We start from the raw sequence: 13604 nt of genomic DNA, 5'->3' as shown, positions 1-13604 counted from the left end.
ACACAGAGTGCATTCTTGTATTAAACAGTTTATCTGCAGGACACAAAGTTGCAAACATCCAAACATGATTTGGGGTCAAGGCCACTCTATTGGTCCATGCCCATTATCTGCTGACTATACACAGCTCCAGTAAACATTTGGGGTTAAAGAGGCAACAATTGTATACTGCATGTATATAGTTATGAAACTCTGAAAGGGGTGACAGCAACATGATAGGGTTTGTTACAATCTTTTTGAAAACGTTTTTTTCTAAAGCAGTTGTGTGGCACAGTGAGAGCTCTGCTGTGTATATTGTGATGTTTGGTGGTGGTTGGCAGGGATGGGGTTAATTCCGGTCCCTGCCAAAATACATGTGAGAATGTGGCTGGAGCCTTAATTGGGTAATCATTTCATTATTGGTTAATTGGGCTCCAGCCACATCCTATAAATGGTAGCCCAGGGTTCCATTAGAGGAGGAGGGGAAACCACATGGAAGGTCTGTTTGTTGGCGTTGGCGTTGGCGTTGGCGTTGGCGTTGGCGTTGGCGTTGGCGTTGGCGTTGGTCTTGAGTCAGTGAAGGCATTGCTCAGCCTGACTCTTTATGTTTGATTTGTATTTGTGTGTAAACCTTTTGTTTGGCCCCGTGCCTACTTGTTTTATTTTTCTGTAATAAATACGTGCTTCGGCTCTTCACTCTGCAGTTTTGCTCTTTGAGTCTCTGTCTGCTTGTGCTATCTCTCACAGGTTGCCTAAACGCATATGTAAATTATTATTATTATTGTTATTGTTTATTTTTTAGCAGACGCCCTTATCCAGGGCGACTTACAATTGTTACAAGATATTGCATTATTTTTACATACAACTAGATGGTAACTTTACAAGTAAAGTTGTGGGGCTTGCTTTATTGGGAAAGTGGTCAAAGTAGCTGATTTGTGTCAAAAGTCACATTGTTTACTAATTGTCTCATGCTTAGAATGTGCTATAATTTGAAATTTCTCAAAGTTCTATGACAGTTAATTCAGCAGTGGTTGGTAGACGCCATTCCTGCTTTGATTTCATATTTGAATAGCAGAGAAGTAGAGGAAGATGTCATACCCTCTAACTTTTTGTCTGGCTTGTTGGGAAAGTGGTCAAAATGTCAGTTGTTTATAAAAAGTTTGAGAAAATTTAGTTAATGCGGTTACTAAAACAGCTGTACCTCTTGATTGGTAAAAGTTATTTCAGTTTTAATTTCAGATTTGAATAGCAAAGAAGTAGACGGAGATTCTAACTTCTATACTCTAACTTTTTGTCTTACTTGTTGGGAAAGTGGTCAAAGTAGCTGATTTGTGTCAAAAGTTACATCGTTTACAGTAAATAGAATGTTGGAAATGTTGGGAGTTTTTAAACAATAAGCTTCAGAATGTTGAAAAAAGTCCCATTAAAGTGGATGAAGATGGACAAAAAGCTTAATAGTTTAAAAAGTAGAAAATATATCAAAAAGTTGTATACAAGCACACTATTCCAGACCGGTCTACACGTTTTAAAGTTAACGGCGTTTCTAGCTTAAACGGTGTAAGAGGAGTAGCGTGCCAAAGAAGAAGAAGAAGAAGAAGAAGTATGTCGAAGACTTAAAGTGGAGACTCTTGCTTCGCAAGCCCCACTAATTACCCATTTATACAGTTGGGTTTTTACTGGAGCAATCTAGGTACAGTACCTTGCTCAAGGGTACAACAGCAGTGTTCATGATATGAATGATATTATTTAATAGTAATTGATGTTTTTTTTTTTTTATTCCAGGACAATGCTCGAATTGGAGACGAGTTCATGAGACAGATTCAGTCTATCGCAGCGTATGTTCCCTACATGACAAGCCCAGGAAACCACGAGAACGCATAGTGAGTACCAGTACCCACGGGCCTGTTTATCCTATTTCTGACGCTTTGAGCTGGAGGTATCTCATTGGCACAGTGCACTGCAGCGGATGTGTGATTGTTTTGAGACGGAGTGAACATGACTTGGTGCCACAAATCAACTGCTTCCATACGTGGGTTTGGCTTTGGAAAGCACCGCAAAACCTTGTGTGTTTAGAAGAAAACGGGAAAGGATTATAAAATTTCAGTCAAAACAAGTATTCTATTAAAATAGAGGTTTTGAATGAAAGATAACACTGTTCAGTATATGAAATATGACAGGCTGCAGGGTTATGCAACAGTTAGAAAGACCACCTTAAAAGGGAGACTTTCTACCCTCTGAATTTAAACAATACAGTGTTTAATTTGTTTGGTTTAGTATTCTTAATCACCATTTATTACTGTTTCTGCACTCTTGGGTGTTCAGCATATTTACTTCTCTGAGTAAGGTGGCATTTCTGTAATGAGGCCTGTATAAAACTGACCACTAGGGGTCACTTGTGCACCTCTCAGCTGCTTTTATATACTTCTTATTTGACCAAAAAACTATCCTTGTATCCCTCTTAATTACATAGCGATGGACCTTTCAGGTTTGCCTTTGTACTTGTATGTTCACCTGAGCCAATGAGAAAGCGATATTACATTGTGTCGCCAATCAGAAAGGAAGTATATCTAATTTGAAGTAGCATTCCATATTACAAACTAATAAAGCAACACAATCTGATCCTGTTATCATGACTAAATGGGTTAATAGATTACTACTTACTGTATAAAAGCAATCACTTTAATTAAAGCACATAAACCCAGCAGGCATGCAGGTAGTTTCTTTATATTTTGTTTGTGTTACTGTATTACCCCACCAGGGGTCAGCGTACCCTAAAGAATGAGGCAGGGCTGCCAAATAACTAGACTGCCAGCACCAGTTCAACATGCATGTTGGGGCTCTGAATAACTTACCATTGGGAGACCAATGTAAAACCAGGGTAAAAAGAGCCACTAACAACCAGCAGTCGCAACCCAATGAATTTCGATTTGCTCCAAACCCTCTGTGGACGCTTACACGCTGACAAAACCAACTGTTTTCATCTTATTTAGTTCCCAGCTCATTAATTCAGCTGACATCAAGCCCAGAATCAGATTTTTTTTTTTACAGAACGTGTGCACAAACTGACACGGAGGTACCAAGAAAAAACAAACAAACAAAAAAAACAGTTACCCAGAGGTGCTGAATGAGACTGAATGGGACATACCTGAGTACAGGTACAGGAAGGCTCTGCCAAGCAATGCAAGACAAAGGAACTACAGCAAGTAGTTGAAGACAACTTGACTTAAAAACAGTACATGACTGAAGTAACAGATCTGCAGTCTGTTTCTTATGCATTCTAATGAATGCTCTTGTTAACTTGTATTTGAATTAAAATCAGTTCCTAGAGCAGAAGGCCAATGGACAGGCGAGGGTTTAAAGGGTTAAAATCTACGCCACTTTTCATTGTTGCTGGCTCCAGCAGAGATGCAACAACCTCGAATGTTTCTTGGAAACAGCTCGTCCCTGTTTTTAACAGTCAGATTGATGAAATACTACCCTACCAAGAGAACGAATGTGGGCTTTGGCAGGCTGTGCGTTTTGCACTTCTTCCAATGAAAGACTAGAAGGAACACTCCATTAATGCCTATTCTGTCTCTCGGCCCAGGAGCTTGATGATCTGAAACCACATTTTCCTTACTTCCATTCTAATTGAAAAAAGATTTAATAAAAGTGTGCATACATATGCTTCTAACTGACCTACCCCAGAGCTTCAGAATGTTAGGAATGTACTGGTTTGGACAGATAACTTGTTTATGATTTTTCTTGTATTTGTTTGTAATACATGCCTATTCCCTATCCCTTATAAAAGTTTACACAGTAAATCTGCATGATAATTTTGCTCTAGGTTTTCTCTTGGTTTTATTATGTGTTTACCATAGTTTACCGTGGACTGCCATGTTTATTAATATACTTTAAAAATCCAAGCTTACCTATTGCTTTAGTATGCTTTCACTTTGCTTTATTATCTCTGCTGGGGAGTTGACAGTATTTTATAAGTTATTAAGAATGTCAGATTGTGAGGATATCTATGAGGGTGTCTGTCTGTCCGTACATCTGTCCATCTGTTTGTCACACTTACATTTTTGAATATACCTCGAGGACCGCTTATCCAGTTGTCATGAAACTCAGTATTAACATAATTTAAGTTTTTGAGTGTCAGATTCTGGAGCTATAGTCAGTTGTCTATGTGTCTGTACATCCGGCCATCTGTATAGATCGGAAGAAACAACTTCTCCAGTTATGAAACTTGGTATAAACACTATTTAGGTTGTTGAGAGTATCATATTGTGGGGTTACATGGAGTTGGCTGTGTCAATCTGTAAGTGACACTTACACATATATCTGGAGAATCGGTAATCAAATTGTGATTAAATATTCCATTGCTAATTCTTATTCTATACTATTCTGTACATACTGTTAAATATTTTACAGTCATCAATTTTGTCATACTGATGGCTGTAATTAATTGCCAGCCATTGTGGGGAAGTATGGTACTGAAGCACTTGTTATCCCTGCTGTGTTTTTACTATGGTAAATGCAGATGTTGGCTGTCTTGATATGCATAATGTTTAAATTTGAAATTGAAAAAAAATACAGAAAATGCAATAGCTGACACTGCCCAAAATAATAATAAAAAAACCTACTGGTTACTTTATTGCTTAAATAGACATTTAGTGATAATAGATCAACATTCCAGAATTATTCAAGGCTGTTCCTTCACCTCTTAAAAATGTTTTTGAAAAATATGAAGTGGTGATCTAGCTTAGCTGGGAATGAGCATTACAGATGTTCTGTGGATCTTAATAACACCATCGTGGTGCCTGTGATTTATTAGATGCATTAATATATGAACTCTCCCCACACTGTACTGCATGACATAAATAAGGGTCCTGTTGATGATTCTGCAAGGTGTTTAAATTGTTCCGGAAGAGTACTTGGCCATTCCTCAGTGATTAGCAGCCTCTATTTCCTTCAAGTTGGGGTGGTGAAGATCTGCAGTCAAGTCTTTTCTACAGTGGCCTATACCGTCACCCCTGTACCTCAGTTTGTGCATACAAAATCATCTTTCAACTGAGCTCCTACTGTCAGTCCCATACAGAATCTATAAGATCAGCTGTCTTGCCCACTGTAAAATGGAGCTTTTAAGAAATACTGAGTCTAAAATTCAATGGCAAACGTTTCTGATAGTTTTTTCTTAATTCAGCACTATTGAGTATTTAATAGTTATGGATAAAACTGAGCTTTTACATAACATTGATGTACTGTATAATTTTGGAATTATTATTTAAAACAACCCGCCTCTTTAATATAACATGTGCATTCAACATGTGCAGTCTGCATTGTATGAGTGACATTCCCATTAAGCCAATCACAGCTCACAGAGGTAGTAAAATAGCCAATCAAATGGCGCACAGGATCCATTTCTTCACGTACACGTGTAACAGCACAACACACATAATTTTGATGAGGATAGCGAAGCGAAGGTTTGTTTAAACTATTTATTTTACTTTGTGTAAAATTTTAAATCAATTGCCAAAAAGTAGTTGGAGATGTCACAGAAGCGAAAGGTGGAGGCGGAACACAAAAGATTCCAAAATCGTTGGACTGATGATTATTGTTTTCACTGAATTTGACGGCAAGGCAATATGTCGGATTTGCAGTGCAACAGTTGCATTTATGAAAGATTATAACATGCAAACAGCACTATGACACGCTGCACAAAGCAACGTATTCTGAATTTACTGGAAAGGCTTGTGCTGACAAAGTCACAAAGATGAAAGAAGCTATGTAGTCTCAACGAAAGGTTTTTCTGAAGATGAGAAGAAAAAATGAAAATGCTGTGGAGGCCAGTTTTATTGTTAGGAAAGAGAATGCATGCGCTGCCAAACCTTTTTCAGATGGTGAATTTATTAAAAAGGTGCATGCTTAATACAGCTGATGTAGTATGCCCTGAAAAAAGATAATTTTTCTAATGTCAGTCTATCTCGTAAAACTGTTGCTAAGCTATTACTGAAATGGCAGGTAATATTAACTTCAATGTTATTGAAGAGCTTTTAAGTTTAAGCATGAACAACACAACCACAGGATAGGACATTTTTTTAAAACTTCAAGAAGCCATGGGAAGTGTATAATTACCTTGGAAGAAACTAACTGGGATTTCAACAGATGGTGCACCATATATGACTGGGTAAAAGAGTGAACTGGCTGGCAGAGTGCTGGAAAAAATGTAAGAAAGAAATGGGAAAGTACCACTTTTCTTACACTGCATTGTGCATCAACAGGCATTGTTATCAAGTGTGTGAATTTCATTCACAGCAGGGGTTTGCAGTATCAACAGTTTTGTGCCTTGTTAAATGAGTTGGAATCACAGTATGATGATTTACTGTATTTTCACATGTACGATGGCTGAGTCGTGGGGCAGTGCTGAAGCAGTTCTTTCACTTGCGTCAAATAATACAGGACTTCATGTCGGAACAAGGAAAACATCTTGAGCAGCTCAGTAATCCCCAATCGCTACTGGATATTGCGTTTCTTGTTGACCTCACCGAGCAAATGAATGTTTTCAACAAGAAACTCCAAGGGCCAAAGCAGATCGTAACACTAATGGATGAAGAGATGAGAGCTTTCAAAGCAAAATGTGTGTCAAACCGAAATTGTGTTCACTTCACTGCGTGCCGAGAGATTCAAGAGTTATACAAAGATTAATTTGATGATGAAGACTACAAGCGCTGCAGTGAAAAACTAGCAAATCTGATCAAATTATTTGATTGTCGATTTCAGGACTTATAGTCTCATCGAAACATCTTTCAGTTATTTGCAAACCCATTTCCCTGTAATGTGACAACAGCCCAGCCAGAACTTCAAACAGAGCTGATCGATTTTCAGTGCAAACAGCATCTCGATGACAAATTCAATGAAGGGTCACAGCAAGATTTCTACCACTATGTTCCAGTCAATGAGTTCCCCAAATAGTCAGAACTTTTGAGTTTATTTGGAAGCACTTACATTGGTGAGCAGCTCTTCTCGACAATGAACCTATACAAAACACGGATGAACACTTGGCCGCTGTGTTGCGAGTGGCCATAGCTAAGGATATACAGCCAGATATCATGACACTGGTGTGAGCGAGAGAAGAAGTGCCAAGTGTCCAGACAGGAGTCATAAAAATGTACATTTCATAGTGGTACTGTTCCATTGAAAGTAAAATACTCGTCTATTTGTGATATTTAGTTTTTTTAGTGTTCTAAGAAAGCTGCTTCTAGTTATATCTGCCTATTTTGTACTATAAAATACATTAAGTAATATGTTGATTGATTGAAACCATGCCTGCATATTTTTTGATGACTAGGAATCGTGCAGTGGGGGTAATGTTGTGTAAAGTAGTATATATTCTTTTTATGGTATGACCCACCAAGTGAACAGTCTTAACTTAAGTGGTCGTTGCTGCCAGATGAGTTTGAGACCCCTGATCTAAAGGGAACGTCCTGGTTAATCCGAGTTTAAATAACTCAAACCAGTATGTTTTACATGAAGAGCTTTAGAGTGTTACATTGTTATTGTCCATTAGAAAACTCATTTAGTTTTGCTAAGGTTGTTGGCATGCTTTCAGAAGACATGTCAAATGATAAATGGCTGTGCATTTCTTTGCCAGTCAGCAGTATAAAAGGGGATAAAAAGAGAGCTAAGGGACTGCTGTAAATGTCATTATCTATAGCAGTCCTCCATCAGTCTTGCCTTATTTGCACATTTAGTAAGGTATTTCAGTAGCTACTGTCCCATGAGGGAGCCAGGTTATCAACAACACAAAGCAATGAGAATTCTGCTTTTGTAATCAACATCAATGCAGCCACTTCATATAAATCAACCTATTGTTCCCAGACGTATGCCAACACTGTGTAAAATTACTTGGAGTTTAAGACTCTTGGTAAAGAGATGATAAATGATTTCCGAAGCAGTCTGGAGGACATGTTTAACCTCACTGGTAGTCTCGGGAAGATGGCTCATGTAAAGCCGTATTAATCCCCTCAAACTTCCCCCAAAGGTGTTTTAAAAGCACTGTGGCTGATCAAATCCATATAGAGTCCCTATTTCCATCCTGCTTTTTCAGGTTTTGTTTGGCTTGGCTGCTGGGACATTTTATAAGCTTACTAGTTTACCTCCTGCAAAATTGCACCATTACCTTGAAAATCTAAATGTTCTTTCATGAAATAAAAAATGAATACAGTGAAATTCTAAAAGGCATGCCAGAGATCCCAGGGGATTACCCACTAAGAGAGCAGTAAAATGGAGCTGTTGTGTCAAGAGTCTGCAGTGCGTTACTGTGGTCAAATGCTGTTTAGGGCTTGTATTAACAATAAACCCATATGAATGGGAAACAATATATGGCAAACCTTTCTACTCTTTAAAGCTTAGAGTTAATGGGGTAGGCTGCAAATGCATTCAAAGTAACTGGTGCCTTTTTCAAAAATGTCAAAAACACCCTTTCAAGTTACAAAATGAGAATGAAACAACCTGACTTACTTAAACGGCCTACATTTAAATACCTGATGTGTTATTACTAGTAACTTTACTAGGTGTTTTTTTTTAAAAAGGAGAGAAAAAAAATGTAGTAATTTACTCTTTGGTAAAAGGCTTTCAAAATCAACGAGGGATTAAGAAGCTCCCAGCCATTGGATAATTGTGTCAGGACTAGACTGGGCAAACCAAACAAGCCAGGTAGACAATCAACCCTGCCTGGACATTGAAACAAGAAAGGAGATCCAGTCTTGCACACGTGTTCCAATGTGCAGACAGATAAATACCAGGTTTCTTACTGGATCCATTACAGGGAATTAGAGGCGATAAGAAATCAACAGAGACAACCCCAGTCACGTCTTTAAACTTCGCCCAGTGACTGGGACCAGAAAACACATTCAAACTGAAGGTAGGTAGCACCATGTGCTGGGTGTGTGGAATGGGTTGCCAAGCCATGTGAAAATATTAATCAAAACCAACTATAGATTAGTGTCAAGCAGACTGGACAAAAAATATTGAAAGAGAAACAGTACGATGATAAAAAAATCTTATTGTAAACACTGATCTACATACAATATGCTGTCTAATAAACTTTGGATATCAAATCGAATGTCTGTTCACAGTGTTCTGGACAAAACCAAACAAAAGGTTAATAAACACCAGATATGTATCCATAACTTCAAACATTCGATCAGAGATTCATCAGTGAAGGCGACATTTTTGGAATATTAAAACCAGATAAGAAACAGTAAAACTAACCCATTAAATGGTTTCCCCAGATGTTCTTCCGTGCATTTTATATGTAACTCGCTAATATGTTGCATATTAGTAGCTTGCAAGTGAATTGCACAGCTCTGCAGAGGAAGGAAGGCATGTTTCAAATAAAATAAGTGGCCTTTGCCTTTTCTTTTTCAACCACAGCTTCAATGAGCCAAGATACTGCAACTGAATTCAAATCTGGTGGTAAGGCTGAGCTTCTCTAAATCCTAATCTTCAATCACAGTAAATTTGAACTAAGTAATTCAAAATCATCTGTGCTACAGTGGATGGTGACCACATCAGATATCTGCCACTAAGCCGTGTTCATCTTGGTCAATTCTTTGGTGGGAGGCCAATGCAGAAGTTCAGAAGGACCACTGATATTTTCATCAGCAGCCCAGAACTCAAGTCCTAGGAAGTTTTTGGTGATGCCTTCTTTTAGGTGAAGTTGAGAAAGGTTTTAAATTCCAGTTAGTTACTTACTGTAGCTTCAATACTGTTTAATCTCTAATACAATTTCTTAACTTTTAAACAACATACTATAGGTACAACACTATACAGCAGCTCTCTGCTCCATGTTGGTCTGCAGGCATTCCCCCAATGCTTTCTGTCCTTTCCAGAAGAAATAATGATAAATGCATGGACAACATGTTTAAAGGTGCGGACAAACACCCCCGACATTATTTCTACAACATTTATGTCCAATGCAAATTTTGTCTGACCCATTCTACCCAATACTGAGCAGGAGGACTGACAAACAGGCAACCTTCATTTATTTGAAACTGCCAAGCCTAAACAACAGATAGTGCTGCTAAACACAAGAACACTGGAGACTGAGTGCCCAGCCTGGGAAGTCTTACCTGGACTCCTCACTCTGACCAGTAGGGGGCACTGAAGCACTATGTGGTGAACTAGCCCCAGTCAACATTCCTCCCTAATCCCCAGGAGTGAAAAGAGGATCAATGAAAACTGATAGACATTACCTGAAATGTCTGTCTACTTGAATTTTTACCTCTGAATTTATGATTGCGTGATTACAGATAAATTATTTATACTTACTACTGAAACAGGTTCTGAAATACTGGTAAACATATTGAGAATCTAATATTGAATGTTGATATTTGTGCGAAGGTGGAAGTAATGATTAATTCAAGGCCATGTCACCCTAATCGAGACAGCAATCTGCTTCACAGCTGTCCGTATTTACAGTACATCCAAACACGTAAACAGAGCCCCTATGAAACATGCACAATCACGATTTAACAATTAAACTGAATGGGGAGCAGAACTTGGGATTGGAATTCCTGCACGGAGGGCAGATGCTAATAAACAATGTATGATACAAGTGCAGCAATTAAATTAATCTGAGGGCTGTAACCCAGGAGTTATTTGAAAGCCCTCTTATTCACAGTAACTTTTTGGACCATCTGCAAACCCTTGCATTTCTCAGCCTTCCTAATTCACATGATTGAACAGCAAATCATTGAAATGCTATGAAAACATGTCTTTAAGCAGCTCGGTCATTCATGGATTCCAAAGAACCAGCGTAAATGTTTAACCCCACTAAAAACTTGGTCAAATGTGAAAAAAAGTATCTGAAGTATTTATAGGTTTCAAGGAAATATGCTGGTATTACAGCGGTGTCCCAATGGTGTCAAGTGAAAAGGGCCAAAGTAAGATAGGAATCTTAACGCTTATTTTATACTCAGATGCCTTGTGCACAGTTTGCATATCGTTGCCAAAAACATTCTAGAAGACTCACTGTAGTCAGTGAAGCCAATATAATTGGTCCGTTAGCTGCAACAATACCCCAGGGCTCACCAGTTTCAGTATTATAAAAATAGGCTCTTTGCATTCAGCATTTTAATTTCGGTTTGGCATGTCAGAAGAGAAATTCAGGTGTTTGACAAAAACACTGGGAACACCGAGGTATATAATGTAGCGCACACACAGACTTTTTAGGAAATAAACTGACCACCACAGGATTGAGGAATTTCTTATGCTAATGCAGGGGTGTCAAACTCATCTGGCAGCAATGGCCATTTAAGTTAAGACTGTTCACAAATGTTATATAATGTTGAATACACGTGCTATATTAAAGAGGCGGGTTGTTTTAAAGAAGAATTCCAAAACGATACAGTACATCAATGCAATTTTAGAAACTAATGTTCAGGCCACCAGTAATGGCCCCGCTGGCCGTATGTTTGACACCCCTGCTTTAGATAAAGGCTTGGCCAAGAGCACGCTGTCCGTCACATTACCAAAATACCATTGTCACTAATTATACATTAAGAATGAGCACTTGTAAGTTATACAATCGAAAGTATATATTTTAACAGTGGCAACACAATTAGTGACTGAAAGATTTATTTAAAAAAGGGGGTTTTAATTTAAGTTGATTTTACTGGTTCTCCATTTTCCCTTTCTTATTTTCTAGCTTTAGGTTCGTGAGGAGGTAGGGCCTAAATGTTATCAGAGAGGAGAGCCAAAACCTATTGGGACACGAATAAACACAGAATTACCTAAGCTAGCCTTCTGGGTTGTTTGCAACTAGTTTTGTAACATTAGCTTTCTGGAATGTGATGCCAGAATTCCCATTAGGCACACATTATAAACTTGGGATATGTGTTTTTGGTTTCTCCTCATGTTCGTGAGTGCCTTTTTTAAACATGTTTTTGCATAATTAAACACAGTGCTATGGAGCATGATTCAATTAGTTTACCCTGCAGCTGCATATGTCTGCCACTGCTACCAGACAAATGTTTACTGCCTGTTACACTGTTAGTGCCCTCAGCCTAGACGCACCCTAGCTCTTCAATATCGCAGGGAATCTCTTCACAGAGGTGCCCTTGCTTTCAAAGGCAGATCCCACCTGAGGTGTTCAGGGGTTTCCCCATGGACCACTCCCAGCGAGGGACCCAAACACCTGTGTTTATATTACAAACAATATAAGCACTGGAACTAAGTAAGGGCTGCATCTGTGTGTATTTGTGCTTATATGTGGGACTATTTTAGAAGAAAAGTGAAGATATAGAAGAAAGTGAAAATCTATTATAAATCAACCGACAGAGCTTTGATGTGATAGTTAAAAACAACTACATCATACCATTATGGTGTATTAATTATAAAGCATTGGTATCTCAGGGCTGGACGCAATCCGCAAACCATCAGCTTAAAGACAAACATCTTGCAATTCAAGTAAAGAGCAATCTGCAGTCCAGAGGCAAGTACAGTATTATTAAGCTGTTAGGAAGAGCTCCAGTGCCTCTACTTTAAATCTACAGTAACAGCTAGTCATACACCTGACACCTTTTTGGTCAGAAATTGCCAACCTTTCCGTGGACGGCATTATTGTTATGAAACAATCTTAAATGGCAATGGTAGAACAAGGGCAACTACAGTGGCATGCCCTGTCGGTGGAATAGTGCACCAGTGTGGAACATTTTGACATAGCAATGGTATATATATATATATATATACCATATACACACTGGTAATCCATTGCAATACCATGGTACAATGCCAGTGTGTCCCAGGATCCCTGTGCAATGTTAAAAATACATCTTCTATTGCTGGTGTTACTGCCGTTGGTTCTGATGATTTGGACAGTTTGTGATTTCCTATTTGCTTGTCATTATCTTTACCAAGTAATTAAAAAAGTCTCAGGGTCTACTTTTATCTCATACCTTTTCCAAAGTAACTTAATTTTTCATGTTCGGTGGCCATACACCAGCCACTTTAAGCAGGCAAAGCTAAAAATAAAAAAAAAATAAAAATATGTATTGATTTCCAAGATGGAAAAAAACAGAAACCATGTCTCAGAATTCAATTAGATGCAATTAGGAAGAGCTTCCTCACTGCTTGGTGGTGAGGTGAGCCAGATAATTATCAAACTGCCAACTGTGCAGCTGGTGTGTGCTGCTCACGGAGAGGGTCTGGCAAGCGATGGCTGTGGGAGCCCAGGCTCGCTAAGCACGACTCATCCAGCATGAGCTGCCGTGAGACCAGGGCTGAAGAGATACAAACACATGGCTGTTCAATTGGGAGGCTAACTGGGGTGCTTAGACATGATGCACTAGTAAACATGGAGATTAGTATTAGTGGTAGCGGTAGTAGTGTTAGAAGTAGTAGCTGTAGTGTATATGCTAGTCTTAAGTGTTAATAGCCAACATGGAGGTCATTTATTGGTATTTAAATCAGGGGCAGTGCTGACAAAAAGGGGGGACAACTGTCCCAGGGTTCCGAGCTTAGGGGGGATTCTTTAAAACAAACAAAAAAAAAAACAACCCAAAAACGGTATTTACATGATAATTTGGTGAGTAAAGTAATAATTGCAAGCTTTCTACAGGCTGGTTAGATTTGTTTCTGTTGAA

The 13604-nt window shown here is 38.6% G+C and overlaps 1 protein-coding gene across 2 annotated transcripts in view; it reads left to right on the top strand.

Moving 5' to 3' along the window:
- Positions 1-13604, top strand: part of LOC117422292 (acid phosphatase type 7-like) — a 42367-nt gene that overhangs the window by 12736 nt on the left and 16027 nt on the right. For both annotated transcript variants that reach the window (XM_034037107.3, XM_034037108.3), the window contains exon 6: positions 1759-1856. In XM_034037107.3, the coding sequence (XP_033892998.1) occupies positions 1759-1856 (98 nt within the window). The remainder of the gene's footprint in view (positions 1-1758; positions 1857-13604) is intronic.

Source organism: Acipenser ruthenus, chromosome 15 (assembly GCF_902713425.1).
Source record: "Acipenser ruthenus chromosome 15, fAciRut3.2 maternal haplotype, whole genome shotgun sequence".
NCBI classification, from domain to species: Eukaryota; Metazoa; Chordata; class Actinopteri; order Acipenseriformes; family Acipenseridae; genus Acipenser; species Acipenser ruthenus.
Note: the sequence above shows the minus strand (reverse complement) of the source record. Positions and strands in the feature narration are given on the sequence as shown.